Source organism: Camelina sativa, chromosome 5 (assembly GCF_030686135.1).
Source record: "Camelina sativa cultivar CO46 ecotype springtype chromosome 5, ASM3068613v1".
In the NCBI taxonomy this organism is placed as follows: domain Eukaryota; kingdom Viridiplantae; phylum Streptophyta; class Magnoliopsida; order Brassicales; family Brassicaceae; genus Camelina; species Camelina sativa.
The window spans coordinates 14,072,263-14,095,585 of NC_141884.1; the positions used below are offsets into that span (position 1 = coordinate 14,072,263).

The 23,323-nt window shown below is 33.3% G+C and overlaps 3 protein-coding genes and 1 non-coding gene across 7 annotated transcripts; 2 read left to right on the top strand and 2 right to left on the bottom strand.

Moving 5' to 3' along the window:
- Positions 1–9,479: 9,479 nt before the first annotated feature.
- Positions 9,480–12,356, top strand: LOC104786824 (UDP-glucuronic acid decarboxylase 6). 4 transcript variants are annotated; one of them, XM_010512284.3, is made up of 10 exons: positions 9,480–9,711; positions 10,078–10,163; positions 10,451–10,625; positions 10,725–10,816; positions 10,908–11,061; positions 11,146–11,223; positions 11,312–11,405; positions 11,495–11,561; positions 11,728–11,832; positions 11,942–12,356. In XM_010512284.3, exons 2-10 carry the CDS (start codon positions 10,080–10,082, stop codon positions 12,122–12,124), a joined length of 1,032 nt encoding a protein of 343 aa, XP_010510586.1. In that variant the 5' UTR covers positions 9,480–9,711; positions 10,078–10,079; the 3' UTR covers positions 12,125–12,356. The 4 variants fall into 4 exon arrangements, with proteins under 4 accessions (XP_010510586.1, XP_087306197.1, XP_010510584.1 ...); XM_087450071.1 differs by having other exon boundaries at positions 9,532–9,711; positions 10,070–10,163; XM_010512282.3 differs by having other exon boundaries at positions 9,672–9,945.
- A 2,236-nt stretch (positions 12,357–14,592) lies between these two features.
- Positions 14,593–15,148, top strand: LOC104786825 (histone H4). Its single transcript, XM_010512285.2, has one exon. It carries the CDS (start codon positions 14,671–14,673, stop codon positions 14,980–14,982), a length of 312 nt encoding a protein of 103 aa, XP_010510587.1. The 5' UTR covers positions 14,593–14,670; the 3' UTR covers positions 14,983–15,148.
- A 454-nt stretch (positions 15,149–15,602) lies between these two features.
- LOC104786826 (uncharacterized) lies at positions 15,603–16,230 on the bottom strand. The gene has a single exon (XM_010512286.3). It carries the CDS (start codon positions 16,135–16,137, stop codon positions 15,805–15,807), a length of 333 nt encoding a protein of 110 aa, XP_010510588.1. The 5' UTR covers positions 16,138–16,230; the 3' UTR covers positions 15,603–15,804.
- Positions 15,692–15,763, bottom strand: TRNAC-GCA (transfer RNA cysteine (anticodon GCA)). Its single transcript has one exon. It is a non-coding gene; the product is annotated as a tRNA-Cys (tRNA).
- Positions 16,231–23,323: the final 7,093 nt, after the last annotated feature.

Below are 23,323 nucleotides of genomic sequence, written 5' to 3' on the forward strand. Positions count from 1 at the left end.
CCGCGAATCACCCGAATCTGAGCTACAGAGGCTTCAGCGAAGAGAATGAGATCATCCGCAAAACATATGTGTACCGTGCTGTTTGATTTATAGTTTTAAAACAAAAGCCCACATCAAAATAGTGAAAACAAGTTTAAATCATAAGCATAATACTAGTCTAAATCAAAAACTTCTAAACATTATAAAGAATGTGAAAAATTAAAAGAATTTGTCATAAATACCTTTTTTGAGATACACATTTTCAAAAATATCTATATTTTTGAACATTTTCATTTTTACCCTTTTTTACATAATTACAATATGTTAAACTAATTTTTATTTTATTTTTTAGGTTTGGATTTTCTATTTTATATTTAGGGTATAATTTTTAGGAAGTAGGGTTTAGTATTTAGAGTTTAAGATTTAGAATTTAATTATTTTATATATTAAAAAGAGATATTTTTAAAAATGGACATCATAAAAGGGTATAGAAAAATGGTATTTTTAAAAATCTCCCAAAAATGAAACATTAGTTTGGGGATAAACTCAATAAATCTATATTGTCGATGATATGTATACCTTTTTTGACCGAGGTATAGAAAAGTAAGATTTCACTTGTTATACACTAATGCCTCCCGAAAGATATATTGATGTATATTCAGGAGGATTGTTTTATTCTCATGACGGTGACTTGACGTATATAATTTAAAGCAAATGATACAAGACTATGGTTAGATTGATTAGACCATCTTTAACGGAGCAAGTTTCTTACAACAACTAAAAAAATATTTTTATTACACATTTTTTTTTGATTTTTTTTTTAATACTAATACCAATAAGAAAATGATACATGTCTATTTTCACATAAGCAACGTTTTTTATCGTGCTCCACCAAGCAACGCTTCTTATTTTTTTTTTTCTTCTCTCTTCTTTTAATTATTTATCTAATAAGAGCATCAACGTGAGCAACTCCCACTAATCATGTCCTTAGAGCATGTGTTATAAGACGTTTTAATTAATTAATTTTTGTGATTTACTTCATGAATTTAGTTTAAATATTTTTTTATTTATATTATATAATTAAAGTTATGATTTAAGTTGTATAAAAACGTATATAAAATTCTCCATTAATTAATAAAAAAAACCAACTCCAGCAATCAACCTAATTTTTAAAGAGAGAGTTGGTTAAAGAGAAGCTTTTGCTAAATACTTTTTTGTCTCTTTACGTCTAAACAAAGGCTATGGTATGAGTTTTTAGGATAAATTTTTGGCTCATATCAGTAAACTTTATTGTTTTCTCAACTTATTGTTCTGAACCCCTGTTTTATAAATTGCTAGACGCTAGTCGGACAGTTGTAGTGGATCTAGTGCTTAACGAAAAACTTGGAGATTAAATAGGAATTAATCAAAGACTAGTTTTAGGATTATTTGATTAAATTAATAATAAAATAAAAATATATAGTAATAAATATATGTATAATTTTATTTCTGTTAAAAAAATATCAAAAAAAATATAAATCTATAGTATTATCTTTAAAATTAAGGTATACACATAAAACCATAATTTTAAAAATAAAATTTTATGATTTTCATTACAAATTTGTATATTAGTTATAGTAAAAACATCACAAAGTCTAAATTTAAATGTCTAAATAACAAAAGAAAAAATGTGATTTATATTTGGCTTCAAAAATAACCATTATACACAAAATTAAGCTAGAAATAACCAGATTAGATAGGTTATAATCAAATTAGACAGACATAATCATACAATCGATGGTAGGCAAAGATTAGTCATTAAACGAGACAGAGAGGATGGGCCTAGCGATTTTACGAGGTGTAATCTAAAACAACCCGACCAATTTTTTTTTTAAAACTGTAATATAGAGTGATCCCGTATTCACTAGTAACCTAGCCTCAATCAATAATAGCGGATAACATAAATCAATTCTAATAATCTAATAACTAATAAAATAACAACCAAAGATTCAACAATAACATAACGTCATAGAACCAGTAAACTAAACATCTGTTCTATACAACAATGTTCCATTCTAGCAACCTAACATGAGCATAGAACAAAACAACCGAGCCTCTAGAACATCCTCTTTTTCATCGCTTTGATTCTAGGATCACACTTTGCCTTTACCATCACCGCAACACAAATAAGATGCATAAGTATTTCTGGAAATATTTAGTGAGGCAATCCTCCCATCTACTGGGCTACACACAAGCAATAAGATCACCTCATGTCACAATCAACAAACAACAAACACACCAGGCAATACACAAAGCAATCAAACATCAGTCGCCTGCTGAGGAGGATGTCGACCGACACTGGCCACCTAGTGTCTACCGAAACCCAACTGGTGTCGACCAACACCCGCTCAACATCTCCGAAAGCCCTATCAGTGTCGACCGACACCTCCACATGGTGGCGACCGACAATCATCAAAGCTCTCGCGCCGTCAAAGCATTGGTGTCGACCAACATAAAAATGAAAACACATAATGAAAAATAAGATACAACGGCACAAAGCCAACAAAACAAAGTTTGAAACCAAGAAAAGACAAGCTTAAGCCTCAAACTGCTTCTCGAACCACTTCTTGAACCTTGTCTTCATCCTCGCCTCTGAAGATATGCAGGAATCTTAGCCAACAACTCGTCATTCCTTTGAAGACACTTCCTCAGCATCGACACATGGAAGACTTTGTGGAACGCATGCATAAACTCAGATAACTCCAGCCTATATGCAACTGGTCCCACCCGCTCAACAATCCTAAAAGGACCCATGTACCTCATACTCAACTTAGTCTCTGAGATAGACCTGTTTGGACCCGACAACATGACCATCTTGAGGTACACTCTATCACCAACCTCAAACTCAATGAACTTCCTCCTTTGATCAACATAACTCATCTGCCGATCTTGAACCTCCTTCATGTTCAGCTTGAGCACCCGGATCTTCTCTGTGGTCTCATGAACAAAACTTGCTTCCCATATGCTCCTCTCTCCCACCTGAGTTTAACATAATAGTGTGCGACATGGCCTTCCATACAACACCTCATAAGGAGCCATCCCAATACTTGCCTGATAGATGTTGCTGTAAAAAAACTCTACCAGATTCAGGTGATTAGCCCAGTGACCATCCCAGTCCAACACACACATCCTCAGCAAATCCTCAAGAGTCTGAATCGTCCTCTGTGACTGTCTATCTGTCTGAGGATGGTAAGCTATACTCGTATGCATTTTCTTGCCCAACTCCTGAAATGCCTTCCAGAACGCCAAAGTGAACTTGGAATCCCTGTCTAACACTATGCTCACAAGCACACCGTGCAACCGCACTATCTCCCTCACATATTTCTTAGCCAAAAGTGCCGCTCCATTAGTCTTCTTAATGGCCAGAAAATGTGCAGACTTGGTCACACGATCCACTATCACCCAAATAACATCCATAGTTCGCAAAACAAGCAAGCCAACCACAAAATCCACCACTTTTAGAGAGTGATCATATCCCACTTCCACTCTAGAATGGGTAAACTCTGCAACAGCCACCCGACACCTGATGCTCAGCCTTCACTAACTAGCAGATATCACATCTCGCGACCTAGCTAACGACATTCCTCTTCATCCCGACCTAGTGATAATACCGTTTAAGGTCACGGTACATCTTAGTCGCTTCTGGATGAAGAGAGATCTTGCTCGAATGAGCCTTTATCAACATCTCCTACCTTAGACCCTCATCCTTAGGTATACAAACCCGACCACGCACAAGGATTGTCCCATTAGCAGAGACCTCCATATGGTGTCAACCGACACTCACCAAAGCCCTCGCACCGTCCACACATTGGTGTTGACCGACACCGATTCCAAATGTCGATTACCTTCGATCTCCAGCTCTGAATTCCATCTCCAAACTCCTCACACACATCCAATGCATTCCCAAGAGTGAATCCAAGCCACAGGAGCCATGAAAGCATAGAAACATCCAAAGAAACAATCACACAATACACAAAATCACACAAACATAGATCTTAACTTAGATAAGCTATGGTCATGCACTCACCTTTGCAAAACAGAGAGATTCGACTAACAGACGACCATAAAACACAAAACCACAAGCTTTCCCCACGTCCTCAGCCTTAGATCTCCAACCACAGTGTTGAATGCTTATGTGGTTGTATGTGAGTGGTTGTTGTGAGTTTTGTGACCTTTATAGGTTGGTTTTGGCAACTTGGAGCCGAAAGGAGACGGAGGAGATTGCGTTTGGCGATGTCTCGTGTGCTGCATCGATCAATGCAAGGAGTGCATTGGTCGATGCAGTTAGGGATTTGACGGTGACACAAGGAGTTGCATCGGTCGATTGCATCTTGGGATTCGAAGGACTGCATCGCTCGATGCAAGGATGTTGCATTGGTCGACGCAAGTGCGAAGAGTCAATGCATGTGTTCAGAATTGTCTGGCTTGCTTGTTTATTTGTGTATTGATTGTGTTTTCTTTTTTTCGTTTGTGTGTATAGCCCAATAGATGGGAAGATCGCCTCACAGAGTATTTATGATAATACTCACGCATCTCTGTTGTGTTTGTGATGCAGATAAAGGCAAAGTGTGATCGTGGAATCAAAGCGATGAAGAGGAGAGTGTCTGGCTTCTGTTAGGTTGATAGAGATGAGTCATTAGATAGTTGCCTAGATTGTTGGTTATTTAATTCATGTTGCTTGCTTCTGAATTGTTGGTTTAGGATTTGGAGACATCTTTGATATTGGTTATTTATTCTATTGAAGTATTTGTTGTTTTAATGTTTGATATTTTCCGCTATTTGATTTGAATGTTGTTAGAAATGATAGTGAGTATGAGATCACTAGTTTAATAAGATATTAAATAAAAACAATGGGTTGGGTTTCATGTGATAAGACTTTGATACAACACAAGCTCTATGCCTTGATGACTCGCTCAAAAAGACATAAGAACAAACATTTACTAAGTAAATGAATCCACCTAACTTAGATAAACAAAAACAAAGTCTAAGCTTCAAAGTGAGAAAACTCTCTCTTTTATATTTCAAAAATCTTTTATATCTTTACAATGAAACAAATGAGCCTTTTTATAACTCTTACATATAGTATAATCTATATTAATTGAAAATATGTATAAATTAGTTACAAATCAATCACCATAATGAAGAAATTATAATCAGTGGTCATGATGAGGAATAAGTGGTGGATCTAGGATTTCTAACAGAATATTTGTCTTTGCAATCAACATTTACTTATTTGGCTTGTCAACCAGTAGTTCAGGAAATCCATCAACAATTCTGTCCTGAAGTAGTTCATCTACTCGTCCAACATATTGTATGTAGTTACAATTTTGTGATTTTGTTTATATTGGATTTTATTTAGGGAGATACTAAAACCTTCAAATATTAGCCCATGAAATAAGAGCCGGTCATTTTTCATGCAATAATGAATTTTATTGAACATATTTGATGTAAAAAATAAAATTTAGAATATTATCAAAATATATTATATACTCTCTCCTTTCTTTTTTACTAAAATCAGGGTCCGAATGGTAACAACAGATTTAGTTGTACGGGACAAACGATTTGATAGTGTGGTACGGTTGAACTGCGGTACGTGCGGGACAAATGCAGTTAATGCAAAATAAACAGTACAAAATAATGTTTGATTGGTGAAAAACTATTTGCGGTGCAGATTTCATATTGTTTTATTAATAATTAATATAATTATATATTTTATTTGTTTGTATTAATAGATAAATATTTTTATTTTTGTAGATATATAGATATATGATTATTAGAACAATAATTATATGAATAAATTTAAAATACAAGTAATTAATATAATTATAAATTATTATCTTGTTTGTGTTAATAGAAAATATTAAGAACGTTAAATATCTAAATTTATTTAAACTAAAAGTTTAACTTGAACTTAGCATAAAGTCTTTTCTTAAAATCTATGTTGATATTACTTTTTATTAATTGATCACAACAAGAGAAACAAAAATCCATTAATTTTATTTTGTTTTACTGTTAAAAAAGTAAAGAATTATTTTGTTCAGCGCGTTATTGGCAAAACCGCTACATAATAGACATTTCTAAAAATTAATTGTGGTCCCCGTGATAATACACAGCATGAAAAATGCAACCAACTTTTCTATTTTTTTTTTGATCAAACAGATCTTATCATTCCATTAAAATAGAAGGTAACATACAAGGTAGAGAAAGTTTTTAGGATACAACATAAAGGGAACTTGCCCAAAGCATAAATCAACATAGAGACATAAGTAGATAGGGACAATCGATAGTAGCTTGAGAGTATGAACCACATGGTAGGAAGCAAACTGGAACCTGTGAGATCAAGATAAGTTGATGTGAATTCCATGAGCAGGTCAATGGAGGAATGGGTGGCAATTGTCTTGGATCGAAGACTATTTGGCGATGAAAGGGTCAAAGCTGACTGTCTCACCGGAGTGAGGGAGGGCTACTCTAGGTAGAGCTTTGATAAGAGGTTGAGCAAGGGTAGAGCTCTGAGGACCGATCGCTACAAAAGTAGTTGCAGGTCCAAGGTTGAGTGAGAAGAGCTTAAAGAGCTTGTGGTAACCACTACTCCATAGAGTGGGGGTCACAATGCCACTAATCTTCAAGTTTCTATGAGGGGGCTTCATAAAGTAGATGATTTGCTGTTTTGGGAGCTTTGCAATCAGGAGAGGTGGAGATAGGAGGCTGGTGAGAGCTCGGTAACCCCAACTCTGTATAGGTGGGATCATAATGCCAAGCTTCACCAAGCTTTTTCCATCAAAGAGAACATCCCTAGGAGATCCGACAAACACGGTTTTCAAAGGACTCTTATACCAGTCTAGCAACAATGGTGACTTAGGGATCAAAAGCAGTCTTCGAACTAGTGATACCACTAAGCAAATCAAGCGTTGACTAGGGTGGAAGAGAGTGGAGTTTAGACCAAACATGGATTCACACTGAACTCGACACAAAATATTCTCAAGCAAATTATAAGAAACCAATATTCTGCTATCGAGGGAACCTCGTCTTGACCAAGCAGAACACATCGGTACTAAACAATTTGAACTTGATAAACAGCAATTATAGGCGGGTGTGAGTAGGTTCCAGACTTCCAGTGCAGGGATGAATCATAGTCTAGGCAAAGTAGACTATCTACCAGAGTTCCGAGATTAGATTGGGGAGCAAACCTGTGCCAAAGAAATAACAAGGTTGGGACAGAGCAAGCCGAGGTTATGGGTTTCTTCATCAAGATCTTCAAAGTCTCCGGTGTCAACACAGAGCTCCCGTCCAGCTGCAGCCAAGTAAAACACTTGGAGAGAGTATATAAATCTGAGGATTGGAGAGATGTTAAGGTTGACTATGGATAAAGCCAGATCGAGAGATAGTCTCCAAGGTTACCAGGGCATTCGGGGGGTTGAGGAGTGAACTCAGACAGCTGGGTACTCAGGCGAGTAACCTCACTGAGAGAGGGAGACGGAAGCGGAGAGATGGTAGGTAGATGAAGCTGATGCAATATCTGAGTTGAGATCTGGACTCTCAGGAGGACTCCGATGAAAATAAAACAGTTAATGAGCGAGACTTGCAGACAGAGGAGAGGACAGAGATGACGAAACCAAAGCCCAGCAACGCCGATCGGTCTCGGCGCCGCCGGGGAAAGGAACTTCGGTGGTTGTGCCAGAGAGAAAAGCGGCTAGGGCGAACTAGCGTTTTCTATTTTTCTTTTTCAATAACGCAAATTACATCAATGATGTGTGATTGGTGAATGAATCAAATTTTCAGAAAAATAGTGTTGAAATCCGCTTTTGAGAAGTTTCCATTCAAGGCCTTAATCTTAAAAATCTTTTTGTTTTTCGATGACAATCTAAGTGGGAATTATTGGTTTGAGATTTGAATAGACTTTTAAAGATTTAAAATGTTATGTAGAATCTGTTGTTAATAGATCAAGATTTTGTTAAACTCTGTTAAAGTTTAGTGTTATTAGTTTGTGATTTGTAAAAAGTTATTTAAAATCTTAACAAATTTGGGTTATTGGACTCATACTTTTATAAAGTCATTAAAATTTTTGTGTTATTCAATTGAAACAAAAGAATCTAGGATTGTTAATGAACTCAATTATTATGTTATTGGTTCATGATTTTAGACACTTTCTTTACAAAATAAAGTCATGGAAAGTATCACAAAAATACGAGGATTGTTTGGAGCACTTTACACGATTTTAGAAAACTAATCAACAAAACTCTCTAGTATTCTTAGGGGATGTATTGAAACCATGATTTTAGAGGATTTTATGGGATTTTGGAAATTTGGAATTTTGATAGATTTTAGGGAAGTTGATATGATTTATGGTAAAATTATTTCAAATACCACCTAAAACCATGAGATTTGAATTTCTGTATTTTTAACTAAAAATAAATCCTCTCAAATCCTTCAGAATCACTAAGAGCTGTTATTGGAGAGGTGATTTCTAAATTCATATGAAACTGTAAATTCTAAAAATCAAAACACATGAATTTTGAAATAGCATGTTTTATCCTTGGATTTGAATCCTTCTATTTTACACTTTCGAATCCATTCAAATCTATTTAAAATATAATGTGGATTTTGAAATCCAAAAACAAATCATTAAATGAATAACATGGAATTTTAACAAGTATTTGTACATCATAGAACCAATAACACATAATTTTTATAAGTATTTTAAAATCAATGATTGAATAACACATGATTTTTGTTTGGATTTTCAAATCCATTAAAATCATAGAACTAATAACCCCATCTAAAACTTATTAAAATTCAAATACACAAACTGTTTTAAATAACAGTGGATTTTAAAATAGATTTTTAAATCATCAGTTCAATAACAGTGAATTTTAATGGACTTTTTAAAATTCATGATTGAATAACATAGGATTTGTAAATTTTACACAAATCACTTAAAATGTCAAATTGAATACACCCCCTAATTAAACAATCTTTCACTTATTCATTTTTAATGATTTTGTTGAACTTTTAAAAAAATCTTTGTAAATTAGAATCCAATAACACCCCTAAAATTTGTTTCCTTTTTGTCTCCTTTATTCTTTCACTTGAATAAAGTTAATTAATACGAACTATATTCTTTGAATCTCGTTTTTGTCTTAATCAGCTCTTTAATTTTAGAACAGAAATCCACTGTGTTGGGTTCTCTTTGTTCTAGTTTGGAACTTTGAACCTCTCTTTTAATTTTTAATCTTAATAATTATTTTGCCCAACAAAAACAATACTAAAGCCAAAGAATAATCTTATTCTCGATAAATTGCGAGTAACTTTTTTTTATAAAGGTGTGATACGTAAATTCGTTTAGCGCAATAACAACACAATGGTTCGATTCCCACGGCGCATATCACACGTTAGCTCTAAGCTTATCTTGTTTTAATTAATCCCACAAGTTTTATTTAATCGTGTCGCAAATCTCGAAATTTAAGATCCATTAAATGCTTAAATCCTTAGTCTAAACTTTAGTAGAGATCGAATAGTGAAAAGTCAAACTCTTCTTGAGTCTTTGTTTTCTTCTCTTATCTCTCTTTCTTGATATAGAACTCTTTTTTAATTGAAACTTTATTCGTAAGCGACGTTTGGTGACCAAATTAGAATTGGGTTTGGTGAAGTTCGTCGTGTCTCACTTTTAGTTCTTTTGAAGCTTCAATATTTCTGGTAGGGAATTTTCTTTTTATTTCCCACGATTTTTGTTTTTCTTTCTTTTCTTTTGTTTGACGTAGTTTACAAATTTTGTGGGACTCATCTTCTTGTTTCATATGATTTTTATCTAAGTTTACATGCGTATAAATATAGTTTCCATTAAATCTTGTTATGTCATCAAGATCAGAAGAGTGATTTGTGTATAGTTTTCGTTGCAACTTTACATCCAGCTTCTCACTGCCTCATTAGGTTGATTAATACTCTATAATCCGTGTGATTATATATATATATATATATATATATATATGTAACATGTGTACGTATTCTTATCTCATGATGAATCTGTGATTAGAGTTTACTAAATTTAATTCAGCTTTGCAGAAATGGCAACGAATTCTTCCAACGGGACGACAACGACAAAGCCACCACCGATGCCTTCTCCTCTGCGTAACTCCAAGTTCTTTCAGGTCAATTATATTATTTTGTTCTTCTCAGTCAACATATCTTAAGTCTCTAAACTTAAACTCTAGTTAAACGTTGTAGTTATGCATAAGTCAAAGTCATAAGAGAAAAAAGTTTAAATTCATGGTATAGATCTCAATCTCACCTAAAAAGGCTTGATAGTTAGAAATGTTTTGACATTGATTTTTCTTTTATGGTCAACAACATGCATTATGCGAGATTTGAATAACCAGGTGTATTAATGCAAACTGACATGTCGAAATTAAATTGTTGAATGATTTTGGGAAAGCAGTCGAATATGAGGATCTTGGTGACAGGAGGAGCTGGATTCATTGGTTCACATCTCGTTGATAGATTGATGCAAAATGAAAAGAATGAAGTAATCGTTGCGGATAATTACTTCACAGGATCAAAAGACAATCTCAAGAAATGGATCGGTCATCCAAGATTTGAGCTCATTCGTCACGGTAAATCTTCTTGATTAGTCAATCTTAATCGATACTCATAGTGATAATACAAAACATTGCATTAGTAATTAACTCCAATATTAAAACAAAAATCTTCAGATGTGACCGAGCCTCTGTTAGTCGAGGTTGATCAAATCTACCATTTAGCATGTCCTGCATCTCCAATTTTCTACAAATACAACCCGGTTAAGGTTTGTTAAATCTCGTTAACCAAAATCCGCTAAAATGATGATATAATGTTAATGACTTGTGACCATATCTTCACATTTTAATGTTTGGCAGACGATAAAAACGAATGTGATTGGCACACTTAACATGTTAGGACTAGCTAAGAGGGTTGGAGCTAGAATTTTGCTTACTTCGACATCTGAAGTTTACGGTGATCCTTTGGTTCACCCTCAACCTGAGAGCTACTGGGGAAATGTAAACCCGATCGGTAAGTCATATATAACTATTATTTGTAATTATCTCAGCTATATATACTAATGAACTAACACACCAATGTGTTGCACATTATAAGGTGTTAGAAGCTGTTACGATGAAGGAAAACGTGTGGCAGAGACTCTAATGTTTGATTACCATAGGCAACATGGGATTGGTAATATTAATCAGTCTATTGTCATTTCCTTGGAAATTTGGATCTAGTCTTACTAGCTTATTTTCATATTGCTATGGGGACAATGTAGAAATACGCATAGCAAGAATATTCAACACATATGGTCCTCGTATGAACATAGACGATGGTCGTGTAGTGAGCAACTTCATTGCTCAGGCTCTCAGGTGACTAACCTCAAGTTCTTGAATTTTCACTTTTTATAAACCGGGTTTATTTTGAGTCGAATCTAAGACTATTAGTTATGGTTTTGCAGGGGAGAAGCTCTAACTGTTCAGAAACCGGGAACACAAACCCGCAGTTTCTGTTATGTATCAGACATGGTATGTGTATGTCTACCCTATATAATATCTTTATCATGATTCAAACTCATTAAATATTAAATTATACTTGCATTGATCTTATTCTTACCAAATCACGAAAAGAATTCCACTAAAAAAGTGTGATTGGTAACAACATGCAGAAATGATCACAACTTTGGTTTTGTAGGTGGACGGTCTAATGCGACTGATGGAAGGAGACCAAACCGGACCGATCAACATAGGCAATCCAGGCGAATTCACGATGGTTGAACTCGCTGAGACGGTTAAAGAGGTTGATTAGCACTGTCATTTTTGTTATTTCATTTCACATGCATAAATGTGATTATAGCTCTAATGTGTAACAATAAGTAATGTATACTAATGACAATTGATATATGCAGCTTATTAAACCGGACATCGAGATAAAAATGGTAGAGAACACACCAGATGATCCAAGGCAAAGGAAACCAGACATAAGCAAAGCTAAAGAAGTTCTTGGTTGGGAACCAAAGGTGAAGCTACGTGAAGGGCTTCCTCTTATGGAAGAAGACTTCCGTCTCAGGCTTGGTGTTTCAAAGAAGTGAATGAAACTTATTTCAAGAAGAGAAAAAAAATATGTTTTTATTCATGATTTTGTATGTTTGTTTTTTCCCTCTCTTATATTTTTTTTTTTGCATTTCGAGTTTATAGCGAATAAGCTTCCTAACGAGGAACATTTTAGGGAGTGATGTTGTACTACTACTTGGATTTTTTGATGAGCATGTAATCAATGAGATCAACTAAGCCTAGTTGACAAAGTGAGTCATTTCATCGTCACTGATCTTGTGAAAACTTGAAAAGTCCAAACTCTTTTCCTTGTGCTGTAAACCAAATTTTTTTGGTTTATAGAGTTTCCTATGCATAAATCTAGTTTATGTCAATTTCTACAACCTTTTAATCTCATTCACACCACTGGTTTGAAGAATAACAAAGTTAACATTGTTAAGAAAAACACTTCAACAAAACTAGAGTCTCTCCTCCTCTTAACACAAGGTCTTAAGTTAAGTCTGAACACATGGTACAAAATACTAATTTTTTTTATAAAGAGTATATACTAGTCAATGGGAGATACATTCAATAGATCCGCTGTAGCACAAAGGTTTATTTCAATGATGAAATCCGGGTTCAAACCCCAGCAGCGGAATACTTCTTTTTTGCTTTCTTCCTAGTCAAGGAAAGGACAGATCCAATATATTTACAATATACCACTTTTATTTTTGATTAAAATCGATTATGCTTGTCTAAGTTGACTTTTAAGATGATGTTTTGTTTTGATCTTTCATGAGCTTTGTGTTGAATCTAGTTACGGTGTGAATCTAATACCAAGATTGTGATAATATCATTTTGCCATGATCAAAGAAGAAACTCTGAGTTCATTCTTCAAGATTTGTTCTTCTTTGTTTTGTTTCCACTTTGGATAAGTTTACAACTTGCTGAAAATTCTATGACAAATACCATAAAGTATTGGTCTGAAGATTGAATCAAGAACACATGTTTTATTAGTAGTTCGAGATCGATGTGATCCGATTCCCAGCTAGCAAGAACAATACCTTGCAATTCACTATTAGTGAAGTCTTTAAGTTAAAGAAAAAAAAAAGAGAGAAGCAAAAATAATTGAAGAGACATATACAAGAGTAAGAATCTTGTTTCATTCTAGCTAAAGCACCCAATCCTTAAGTTGTGGACACTGTTAAATGCTCCAAACCAGAACACTCCAATAAACTTAAGGGGAGTGTATTGAAACCATGATTTTGGAAGATTTGATGGGATTTAGAAAATTTGGAATTTTGAAAGATTTTAGGGAAGTTGATATGATTTATTGTAAAATTCTTTCAAATCCCACATAAAACCATGAGATTTGGATTTCTCTATTTTTAACTAAACAAATCCCACCTAAATCCTCCAGAATTTCAAAAATCATTAAAATCCAAATTCACAAACTATTTTGAATAACAGTGGATTTTAAAGTAGATTTTTAAATTATCAGTTGAATAACAGTGAATTTTAATAGACTTTTTAAAATACATGATTGAATAACATAGGATTTGTAAGTTTCACACAAATCATTTAAAATATCAAATTGAATACACCCCCTAAGAGTCTCTCCTCTTAAGAAAACACTAAAGTTTTCATTAATATACTAGTTGATTGTAGATATGTTCAAACAGATCCGCTGTAGCACACAGGTTAATTTCAATTGTGAAATCCGGGTTCAAACCCCGGCAGCGGAATACTTTTTTTAGTCACGTAAAGGACAGATCCAATTATCGAAACTATTTCACACACCTAACAAATAAAATGATAAAAACATAATTTCATTATGCTTGTCTAAGTTGACTTTGCTACAGGAGATCATTCGAGAGTTTTCTTATCTTTAATGAGCTTTTGCTTTTGTATTGAATGAGAGATTCATCAACAAATCTATAGCTTGCAAGTTGTTTCAAGTCACGTATGATAGGCTAATATCAAGATTGTGCCAAAAAAAAAAAAATATATAGATTGTGCTTATCCAATACATAACTGGAAGAACAATACTTTTGGTATTCATCGCCAGTGGAGTCTTTGAGTTACATAAGAGATAAAGGAGCTTATAAAAAGAGAAGACAAAGAATCAAGAAGAGCTTTGAGCTCTGTTTTTGATCAAAAGCAGAGCCGAAACCACCTCAATACGACATCGCTTCATTCTAGCTAGATAAAACACACATTATCAATAAACCGTCCCGGTTATTCACTGGTTCAGAAATTTTACAACGACATCGTTTCATTCTAGGCTAAAGCTCCCATCCTTAACCGGACCGGTTGAAGAAAAAAATAACAAAAATACACGATCCGTGTGAGTGACTTAATAACCCAATCTATTACCGTAGATTTAATAGTAATCAACGGTTCATATTTCTTCTTAACCTTTTCTCGCGGATCGTCATCAGTAACCGTACAATCAAAGACTAAAAAGAACGGTCACGATTCATTTTCCAAAACAAAGCATCTTCTTTATAAATCCATCATCTTCCTCTTCAGCAACCAAACAAAACTTCAAATCGTCTTTTAAACAAATCTCAAATTCTCCCAAGAAAAAAGAAAAAAGAAAAAAATGTCAGGAAGAGGAAAAGGAGGAAAAGGGTTAGGCAAAGGAGGAGCAAAGAGACACAGAAAAGTTCTAAGAGACAACATCCAAGGAATCACGAAGCCAGCGATACGTCGTCTCGCTCGTAGAGGAGGAGTGAAACGTATCAGTGGTCTGATCTACGAAGAAACGAGAGGTGTGCTGAAGATCTTTCTCGAGAACGTGATTAGAGATGCTGTGACGTATACTGAACACGCTAGGAGGAAGACTGTTACTGCAATGGATGTTGTTTATGCTTTGAAGAGGCAAGGACGTACTCTCTATGGATTTGGTGGTTGATTTTAACAAATTTGAGTTTTCTTTTTGTTTTTGGGGTTTCTTGTGTTTTTATGATGATTAATTAAGTCTTGCTGTCAAGAAATTTCAGAATTATTTAGGGATTTAGGGTTTGAGATTTGTAATTAGGGTAATTGCAAGTTGCTGTAATGAAGATCTCATTTGGTTACTGATAGTTTCAATTGCTCTTAATTTCTCTAATCTACTCTTATTTGCTATAAGAACAGTCCTTAATTTTATAAAATTGTACTTAATTATGAGGATTTTGGGTTTATGAGATTTAAAATCAAATTATGTACTAAATGTGAGCATTTTAGAGTTTAGTGATTAAGAACAGAAGACTCATAAACTTCTGAGCTAAATTTGAGATACTATTACTCAACAGCCACGTCAGCGATCCAAGACATAATTTTGTAACGAACCATTTCACCGTCAGATCAGATAGAATCAACGGTCAATACAACGACACAGATTCTAAAAGAAAAGAAAATCAAATTGTGGACTAAATTTGAGCATTTTAGAGTGTTTGTTTGGAGTTTAAATATAAGACTCATAAACTTGTGAGGTAATTTTGGGATAATATTGTTATTACTCAACAGCCACGTCATCGATCCAGGACATTCTTTTGTAACGAAATATTTACCGTCAGATCAGATTTAATCAACGGTCAATACAGCGACACAGATTAGAAAAGAAAAGAAAGAAAAAAGAAAGGGCCCTACCGGATTCGAACCGGTGACCTATTGATCTGCAGTCAATTGCTCTACCACTGAGCTAAGGACCCTTTGTTGTTAAACTATTAAAATAAACAGAATATTACGTTAATCAACATTGTTCTTCCATTTCTACAACACCTTCGATACCAAAACAAGACCGTAACAAAGAGACAGAAGCAACAACCATAACTCCTGCGAATATAGTCGGAACAAAAAGATCCAAAGTCGATTTCTTCACCATTTCTGAAGGTATGATCACAGTTTCTTCCATCGGAATCCTCACGAACCCATCTGAAGAAGAAGATGATGATATTTTAGACACGAAAGCCATCTCCGGAGCGAATGAAGCCAAAGCCACCGTTAACATTAGGAGTATTGTCCATGTTGCTGCTTGAACAAGAACTTTCCAACGAGTTGAGACTTTCTCAAGTATTGGTTCCATTGTTAAGGATCAAAACTAGAAGTTGTTTAGTTTTGTCTTGTGTGTGAAGTTAAAAAAAAAAAGATTTTGAGTGTGTTGATTGTGATAGTACTATGTGACGAAGGAGTGGGAGAGAGGGCGCTTACACGTTTTCACGAACTCTATTTTACAATTACGATTTTGCCATTTTTCTTATTAATCTTGAATTAATTAGGTTGTGGTGGTTTGAATAAATTTTGTAGTGACCGAGTTTTAATGATTATTCACCTAACTAACGAGAGAAAAATGTACCCCGTGAACTAATCTAGTGTCTCTAATGATAGGATCGGAGAAGAGGTCAATGAAGGGTTGAGAATGAGTCATGAGATTTTACAATGATGATGAGAGTAACATTTTTCGGATATTTTAATTGTTGTTAAAGTTTGTGGCTTTGACTAAATCCAATGTATATGTGGCAGTAAGAAGAGGTTAGCGATAGACCAACATTACTCTATAATTCATGTTGAACATATCCTAAGTTCCTAACACATGTCACCCATTGGCAACTTCTACCTACATACAAGTACTACTTAACTTTTGTTTCACAAGTGAGGTTAATCATAATTAATTAGTCTTAGAAGTGGGACTAACGCAAACACTCATTGGGTTTTAAAAGGCGATCTAGCAACTCTCGTTTCCTAAAGTCTCATATATTATCACATCTATATTTAGTTGTCAAGGCTCGAGCACATCCCCTTAGATCTCTGTTTTTGTTGCATATTAGCTAATTAAGGTGAATTTACAGAATTTATATATAGTTTTTAAAATTTGTTTTAATGATTAATGTAAAATTAATTTAACCAAAAATTTTTGTTACATTATATGCATCCTTAAATTGAAAGTAGGTTCGAGAGTAATGCAAGAATTTTTTTAAAAAATTTAGTATCTTGAATCAATATTTTTAGAGGTTTTAGATAATCATCATAAATCTCGTTGTTTTGATTTATTTTTCTTAGTTAACAGTTAGTTTTAGGATTCCATTTCTGATTATTTCATTTAGTTCTAACTAATGTTATAGCCTATCAAAAAAAAAAAAAAAACTAATGTTATGTTATATTGCTTGGAAAATTTTTATGTTTTGCTAAAAATTTTTCCTCTTGCTTATTTTTACATTAGTTATAGATTTATCATCGTAACATGTTTATAATCATCATGTTGCTAAATGTTTTGCTAAAATAAACACATGGGGACAGTTCAAATTATGCCTATGGAACCAATGGTGGACGTATTGGAGACTAAAATAAACACATGGGGACAGTTCAAATCATGCCTATGGAAACAATGGTGGACGTATTGGAGATCACCAGACTACAATCTTGTCCGGTTCATTTTCACATTAGCAACATCTCTCTTGGATGGTACCATCTTCCGGCAAATAGGAGGTAACAGGTCGACGGCAGGAGACTTATCTATGGTCATAGGAGCATTGTACGCCGCGGTTATTTTCGTGGGAATCAATAACTAACCTATCCAAGTTGTGAGTGGCGGCGGTATACTATATATGATGCAACTCTAGAAACATTTCACAAAATCCAAAGCATATAGGGTTTGAATCACATTCAAGCTTCAAACTTAATCACTATTCTTTACAACACATGGAGACTACCATATATTAGTTTGGCCGTTTGTGAAAATAACCAAACCCCAAACCGAAACTAAAAACGTTGTTATATATATAAGCTAATAAAAGTCTCATCATCTCTATGACCCCATTTTTATCTAAGAAAGATTGATCCTCTCTTATTCCAACTCTCGTTGTTACTTACTAAAGATATCTATTTTGGTCACATATACTCTGAGGGGTGTCCATCATTTCTAAGATGAATAAACAAGAGCTTTTTTTTTTTTGATCAAACAGATGGTTTCTATTTATTCAAACAGAAAACATTACAAGGAAATGAGTTTGTTCACATTAAATAAAAACGAATTTTGATCTAGTAAAATTACCAATTCATCATACAAAACTATCTATAAAATCAAGAAATTCCAATTACCATGCACCATTTAAAGTTAAACTCAAACTTTTTGCAGAACTTCAAACAAATTTCGACACAATTCCAAGTCACTTAACATTGATAATCTACTTCAAAAGAAACATTAATACCATAATATTCTTCAACAAATTACATCCAAAGCCATAAACCCATCAGATTACATAACAAAACAAACCCATATGTTAAGCCTAAACCACCCAAACCTAAGAGCCTTCGTTCCTTCAGAAACAGCATGCTTAGAAAAGTTCACCAGGTAACACAAGTCTAACAGCTGTCTGAATCTCCCTAGAAGTGATCATAGGTTTCTTGTTATACGTAGCCAACTTCGAAGCTTCTTGCGCAAGTTTCTCGAATATATCGTTGATAGAACTGTTCATAATCCCCATAGCTTTGCTTAAGATTCCAATATCTGGATGAACTTGTTTCAGAACCTTGAAGATGTAGATCTTGTCTGTCTCTGTGCTTTTCTTGACTCGTTTCTTCTTCTTGTCGACGCCTTAGGTGATAAAGGCTTCTTTAGGTAGTTTTTTTTTCTTGCTGGAGCTTTCTATTGATGGCGTGGAGATATTGTATCCGTTGGATTAATAAGTAAGTGTTTTTCTTCTTTGTGGAGAATAATTAGGATTGCTGATGTGTATTAAGCGGTTAAATAGTCCAACTTTTTGTTTAATAAACAAATAGCATAATTTCATTAAATATAGATAAAAATTTTGAAAGTTTTTTAATTTTTTTAGGGAATAAATGAAAATATATTTTTTTTAAAAATAATAATACAATTTAAGAATGACGTAAACTTCTTATTTTTTGGGTGGTTAGAAATCGCCTATTTTTCTCCTCTAATCGTTTCTTTGAACCACTCATTCCAACCACATGTTTCAATCACTTCTCCTAATCGTTGTTTTGGTCGGTAACTTATAAGGTGGTCCGTTTGTAAACGAGGTACCGATCAATTTCTTTTAAGTGATGTAAAATGCTAACGATCCACTAATAGTGATTAGTGATAGAAACAATTTGACAATATTAAGTACGTAGTGAAGAGATATGTATGAAGAAGGTTAGTTGAGTTTGTAGTGAAAGAGATAGAAGAGCTATGAATTAAATCAAAGTGTAGGATTTTTCTCATTAACTCAAAGTTTGACGTTATTATGGATCTATGTAATAAGAGCTAGTTCTTAGTTTCTGACTCTATTCAAGTTGCTTTGCCAGGACCATACCAACACAACCATCTGACATCTTATTCGGACTAATCCTTATAGTGAATTGACTCAACGAAAAAGCAATCCATAAAGTTGATCTTGGGCCAAATATAATCCTAAGTCTCGCCAACCATGACTTTTGTTTCTAATAGAAGACTAGTCCTTACTCCTTACTTCCTCTATTGAGTTCTTTAAAGTTTACTTCATTTGGTGTCTAATTTTTTTTTAAATAATTTATTTATATGTTTTTTTTTAGATTTGTTTAAATACTAACTAGTGGGAAGCTTTAGTAAATTTCTGAAAATCACTAATTCAACAAGCAGTTGACCTTACTAGTTTGTATGATTATTAATTTAGCCGACGAAACTATACTAAATTATAATAAAATAGTAAAGAGATAAAGGCATCATTACCATCTTCACCAAGAAACCTCAAAAACTTAATACAAGCTAGTTAAATGGGATTTCTGAAATCAATGAACTAATTGGATTCCCAAAAGTTAAAGCATGTTTTCAAGAAAAATGAAGAAGCAAAGGAGATAGATTGCCAAAGAGATAACTATCTAAATTTTAGTTAATCGTTTCCAACCATTAATTTAGTTGACGAGAGACCCCATTATTGTTTCATAGGGACTAAGGTGAAAATGATAGTTCTGAAAATCTGTTGAAGACTATTCAGTTTCAAAATCTATTTTGGACCGGACTCATTCATCAAAGAATTATAGTCAGATCTCAACATCTTTTTTTTTTTTTTTCTTTTTTTCTTTTCAGTTTGGGCTTTAAACATGTTTGGAAATATGATTGTGTTTTCGGGTTTGACCTGTTTTAAAATTATATGGGACCAACAATTATATGATGCAGTTCATATATAATTTTTGTTTTAATTATTTTTTATTTATACATAACTTATTAATATGTTTCGTACACATGCGAATTAATCTGTATTATATTGTATTAATCATATAATTATCATAAAAAGGTAATATATATGTATCAACTATTTAAACCCTAAATAATTTATTTTTTTTATAAAGAATTTTGGTTAATCACTTCTTTCAACCGATTTTTTGATGGGAGAATTGCAAAATTGGACCCCTAACTTGAGTCAATTACAATTTTAGACACCTCTTTTTCTCTCTCCAACATTTGCCACTTTCTCCCTATTAAATCCTTGGTCATTAATTGTATTCACGAAAATGCCATTATTTCTGATTTATTTGAATTTCTTGCAAAAATATTTATTACATCCATATCCTCATCTTCTTCTTTTATTTACGGTTGTGCCACCACCATCAATTTTCCAACAACCATGAACAACCAAATTTGAAGCTCTTAAAGCTTCAACAACCTGAATTTGTAAACTTAAATAACACCCAATGCTATGAAAACTTCATTTTCTTCCATCTCCTCTCCATTTTAATCCAAGAAAATTTGCAAGTGCATTTATCTTGTTATATGTCATGATTCTTGGATAGTGATTAAATTGGTGCTGAGTTTCTTCCGTGGTGACTAAAGACGACGTCCTTGGTGCTTGTCATTGCGAAACAACCACCGATAAGGTTATTTTCCGGTAGATTTGATGATTTTCCTTGATTTTTTTGCGGAAGTAGACTTCATTTGTTAGTCTAACCGTCATAATATCATGTAAAGTCTACTCTATGGTCAATTTTGCAATTAAAATTTTATCGAGTTTCGAGCCCGTAGACTACAATTTCAGTCTACTTAATTTCATTTGAAAACAAAAAAATATGGTTCAGACTGCATTATAATCTTTCCGTCAGATATTTCATTTGCAGTCTACTAAGGTGTATATTTGCAATTGACCAAATTCTTGACTTTTTAGTTATGACTGCCGGACGAAGTCTTCTTACGATAATAAACGAGTAGACTTCTATAGTGACTATTTTTGGCATTGACCAAAATATTTAAGCATTGACCGTAATATTATTATATTAAAATAATTAGTTGACTGCAAAAGAAGTCTACTTATTAAAAAATTCAAATGTTGGTCAACCACAAAAATGACCAAGGCAAACTGCAAACGAAGTCATCATTATTGTAGACTTCGTACGAAGTCTACTTGGCAAAAGTCAAACTTGGTCAATTGCAAAACTAACCACGACAAAGTTTACTTTTTCTTGTTGACGGATAGTTGAAGTCTACATAGTAGACAGAAGTCTACTGTAAAGTCAATAGGTTGGTCAATTGCAAAAATAACCGGAGTCGACTATAACTGAAGTTAACCAGTTGAACTTTCTATTGAAGTCTACCTAGTTTTATCTATTTAATTGCAAAACTAACCAAAAATTTAACAAAGGAAGACCACAAAAGAAGTCAACCGGTTCTGGTAGACTTCGTTTGCAGTCTGCTTTGTTAAATTGTAATTGCAAAAATAGACCGCAAGAAATAGACTTCATTTGAAGTTATCCTCGTATAGTTTTTTTTATGTCTACCCGTTGATGTGAACATGAAGTCAGCATTATTTGAAAACCAATTTATTGCAAATTGGTGAATAATTTTTAAGATTTTCTTGTTGTATTCTTTGATATATGTTATATACTTGGCTTTGTATGTTTTTGACATGAATCCATATTATACATATGGAGAAATCAGGTTTTTGGTTTTCATAGGCAATTAGGTCATTAAGGTAGACTAATTTAGGAAGTCAACGTGTTGTAGTTATCTGTGAAGTCTGTATAATTGACAAGAAAAATAATCTCGGTTTTAGAAAACCAATTCCAGTTTATTTGAAACAGTACCAAAAAAATATAAAGAAACCGACTTCTTTGGCAGACTTCTTTACCAACTAACGTCAAATCAATTAAATCAATTTAAACCTTATACTGATTATGTCGACGGCTTCTTTGGCAGACTTCTGTACGGGAAACTGAACCGTCTGCAAATCAATCAAATCAATTTAATATTTGTAATGATTATGCTGAAGACTTATCTAGAAGACTTCTTCTAAGAATATAGAATTCTACAATTATAAATATGAAATGAAGTGATATATAAACTTTTTAAGAATTACCCAACTGTGAATAATTTCAGTCTCCAATACAACAATGAAGGGTATTCTTAGCTATTAGTTGTTACACTAAATCTTATTGAAATTACAAATTTTTATGAATTTTTTTTCAGTTTTGGGATAATTTGACAAATTAGAAGAGAAACCTGCCATAATTTTATAAAAATTATATTTTTATTATGTCGACGACTTCTCTGGTAAACTTCTGCACGGGAAACTGAACCGTTTGCAAATCAATCAAATCAATTTAATATTTGTAATGATTATGCTGAAGACTTATCTAGAAGACTTCTTCTAAGAATATAGAATTCTACAATTATAAGTATGAAATGAAGTGATATATAAACTTTTTAAGAATTACCCAACTGTGAATGATTTCAGTCTCCAACACTACAATGAAGGGTATTCTTAGCTATTAGTTGTTACACTAAATCTTATTGAAATTACAAATTTCTATGAATTTTTTTTTCAGTTTTTGGATAATTTGATAAATTAGAAGAGAAACCTACCATAATTTTATAAAAATTATATTTTTTATTATGTCGACGACTTCTCTGGTAGACTTCTGCACGGGAAACTGAACCGTCTACAAATCAATCAAATCAATTTAATATTTATAATGATTATGCTGAAGACTTATCTAGAAGACTTCTTCTAAGAATATAGAATTCTACAATTATAAGTATGAAATGAAGTGATATATAAACTTTTTAAGAATTACCCAACTGTGAATGATTTTAGTCTCCAACACTACAATGAAGGGTATTCTTAGCTATTAGTTGTTACACTAAATATTATTGAAATTACAAATTTCTATGAATTTTTTTTAGTTTTTGGATAATTTGACAAATTAGAAGAGAAACCTGCCATAATTTTATAAAAATTATATTTTTTATTATGTCGACGACTTCTCTGGTAGACTTCTGCACGGGAAAATGAACCGTTTGCAAA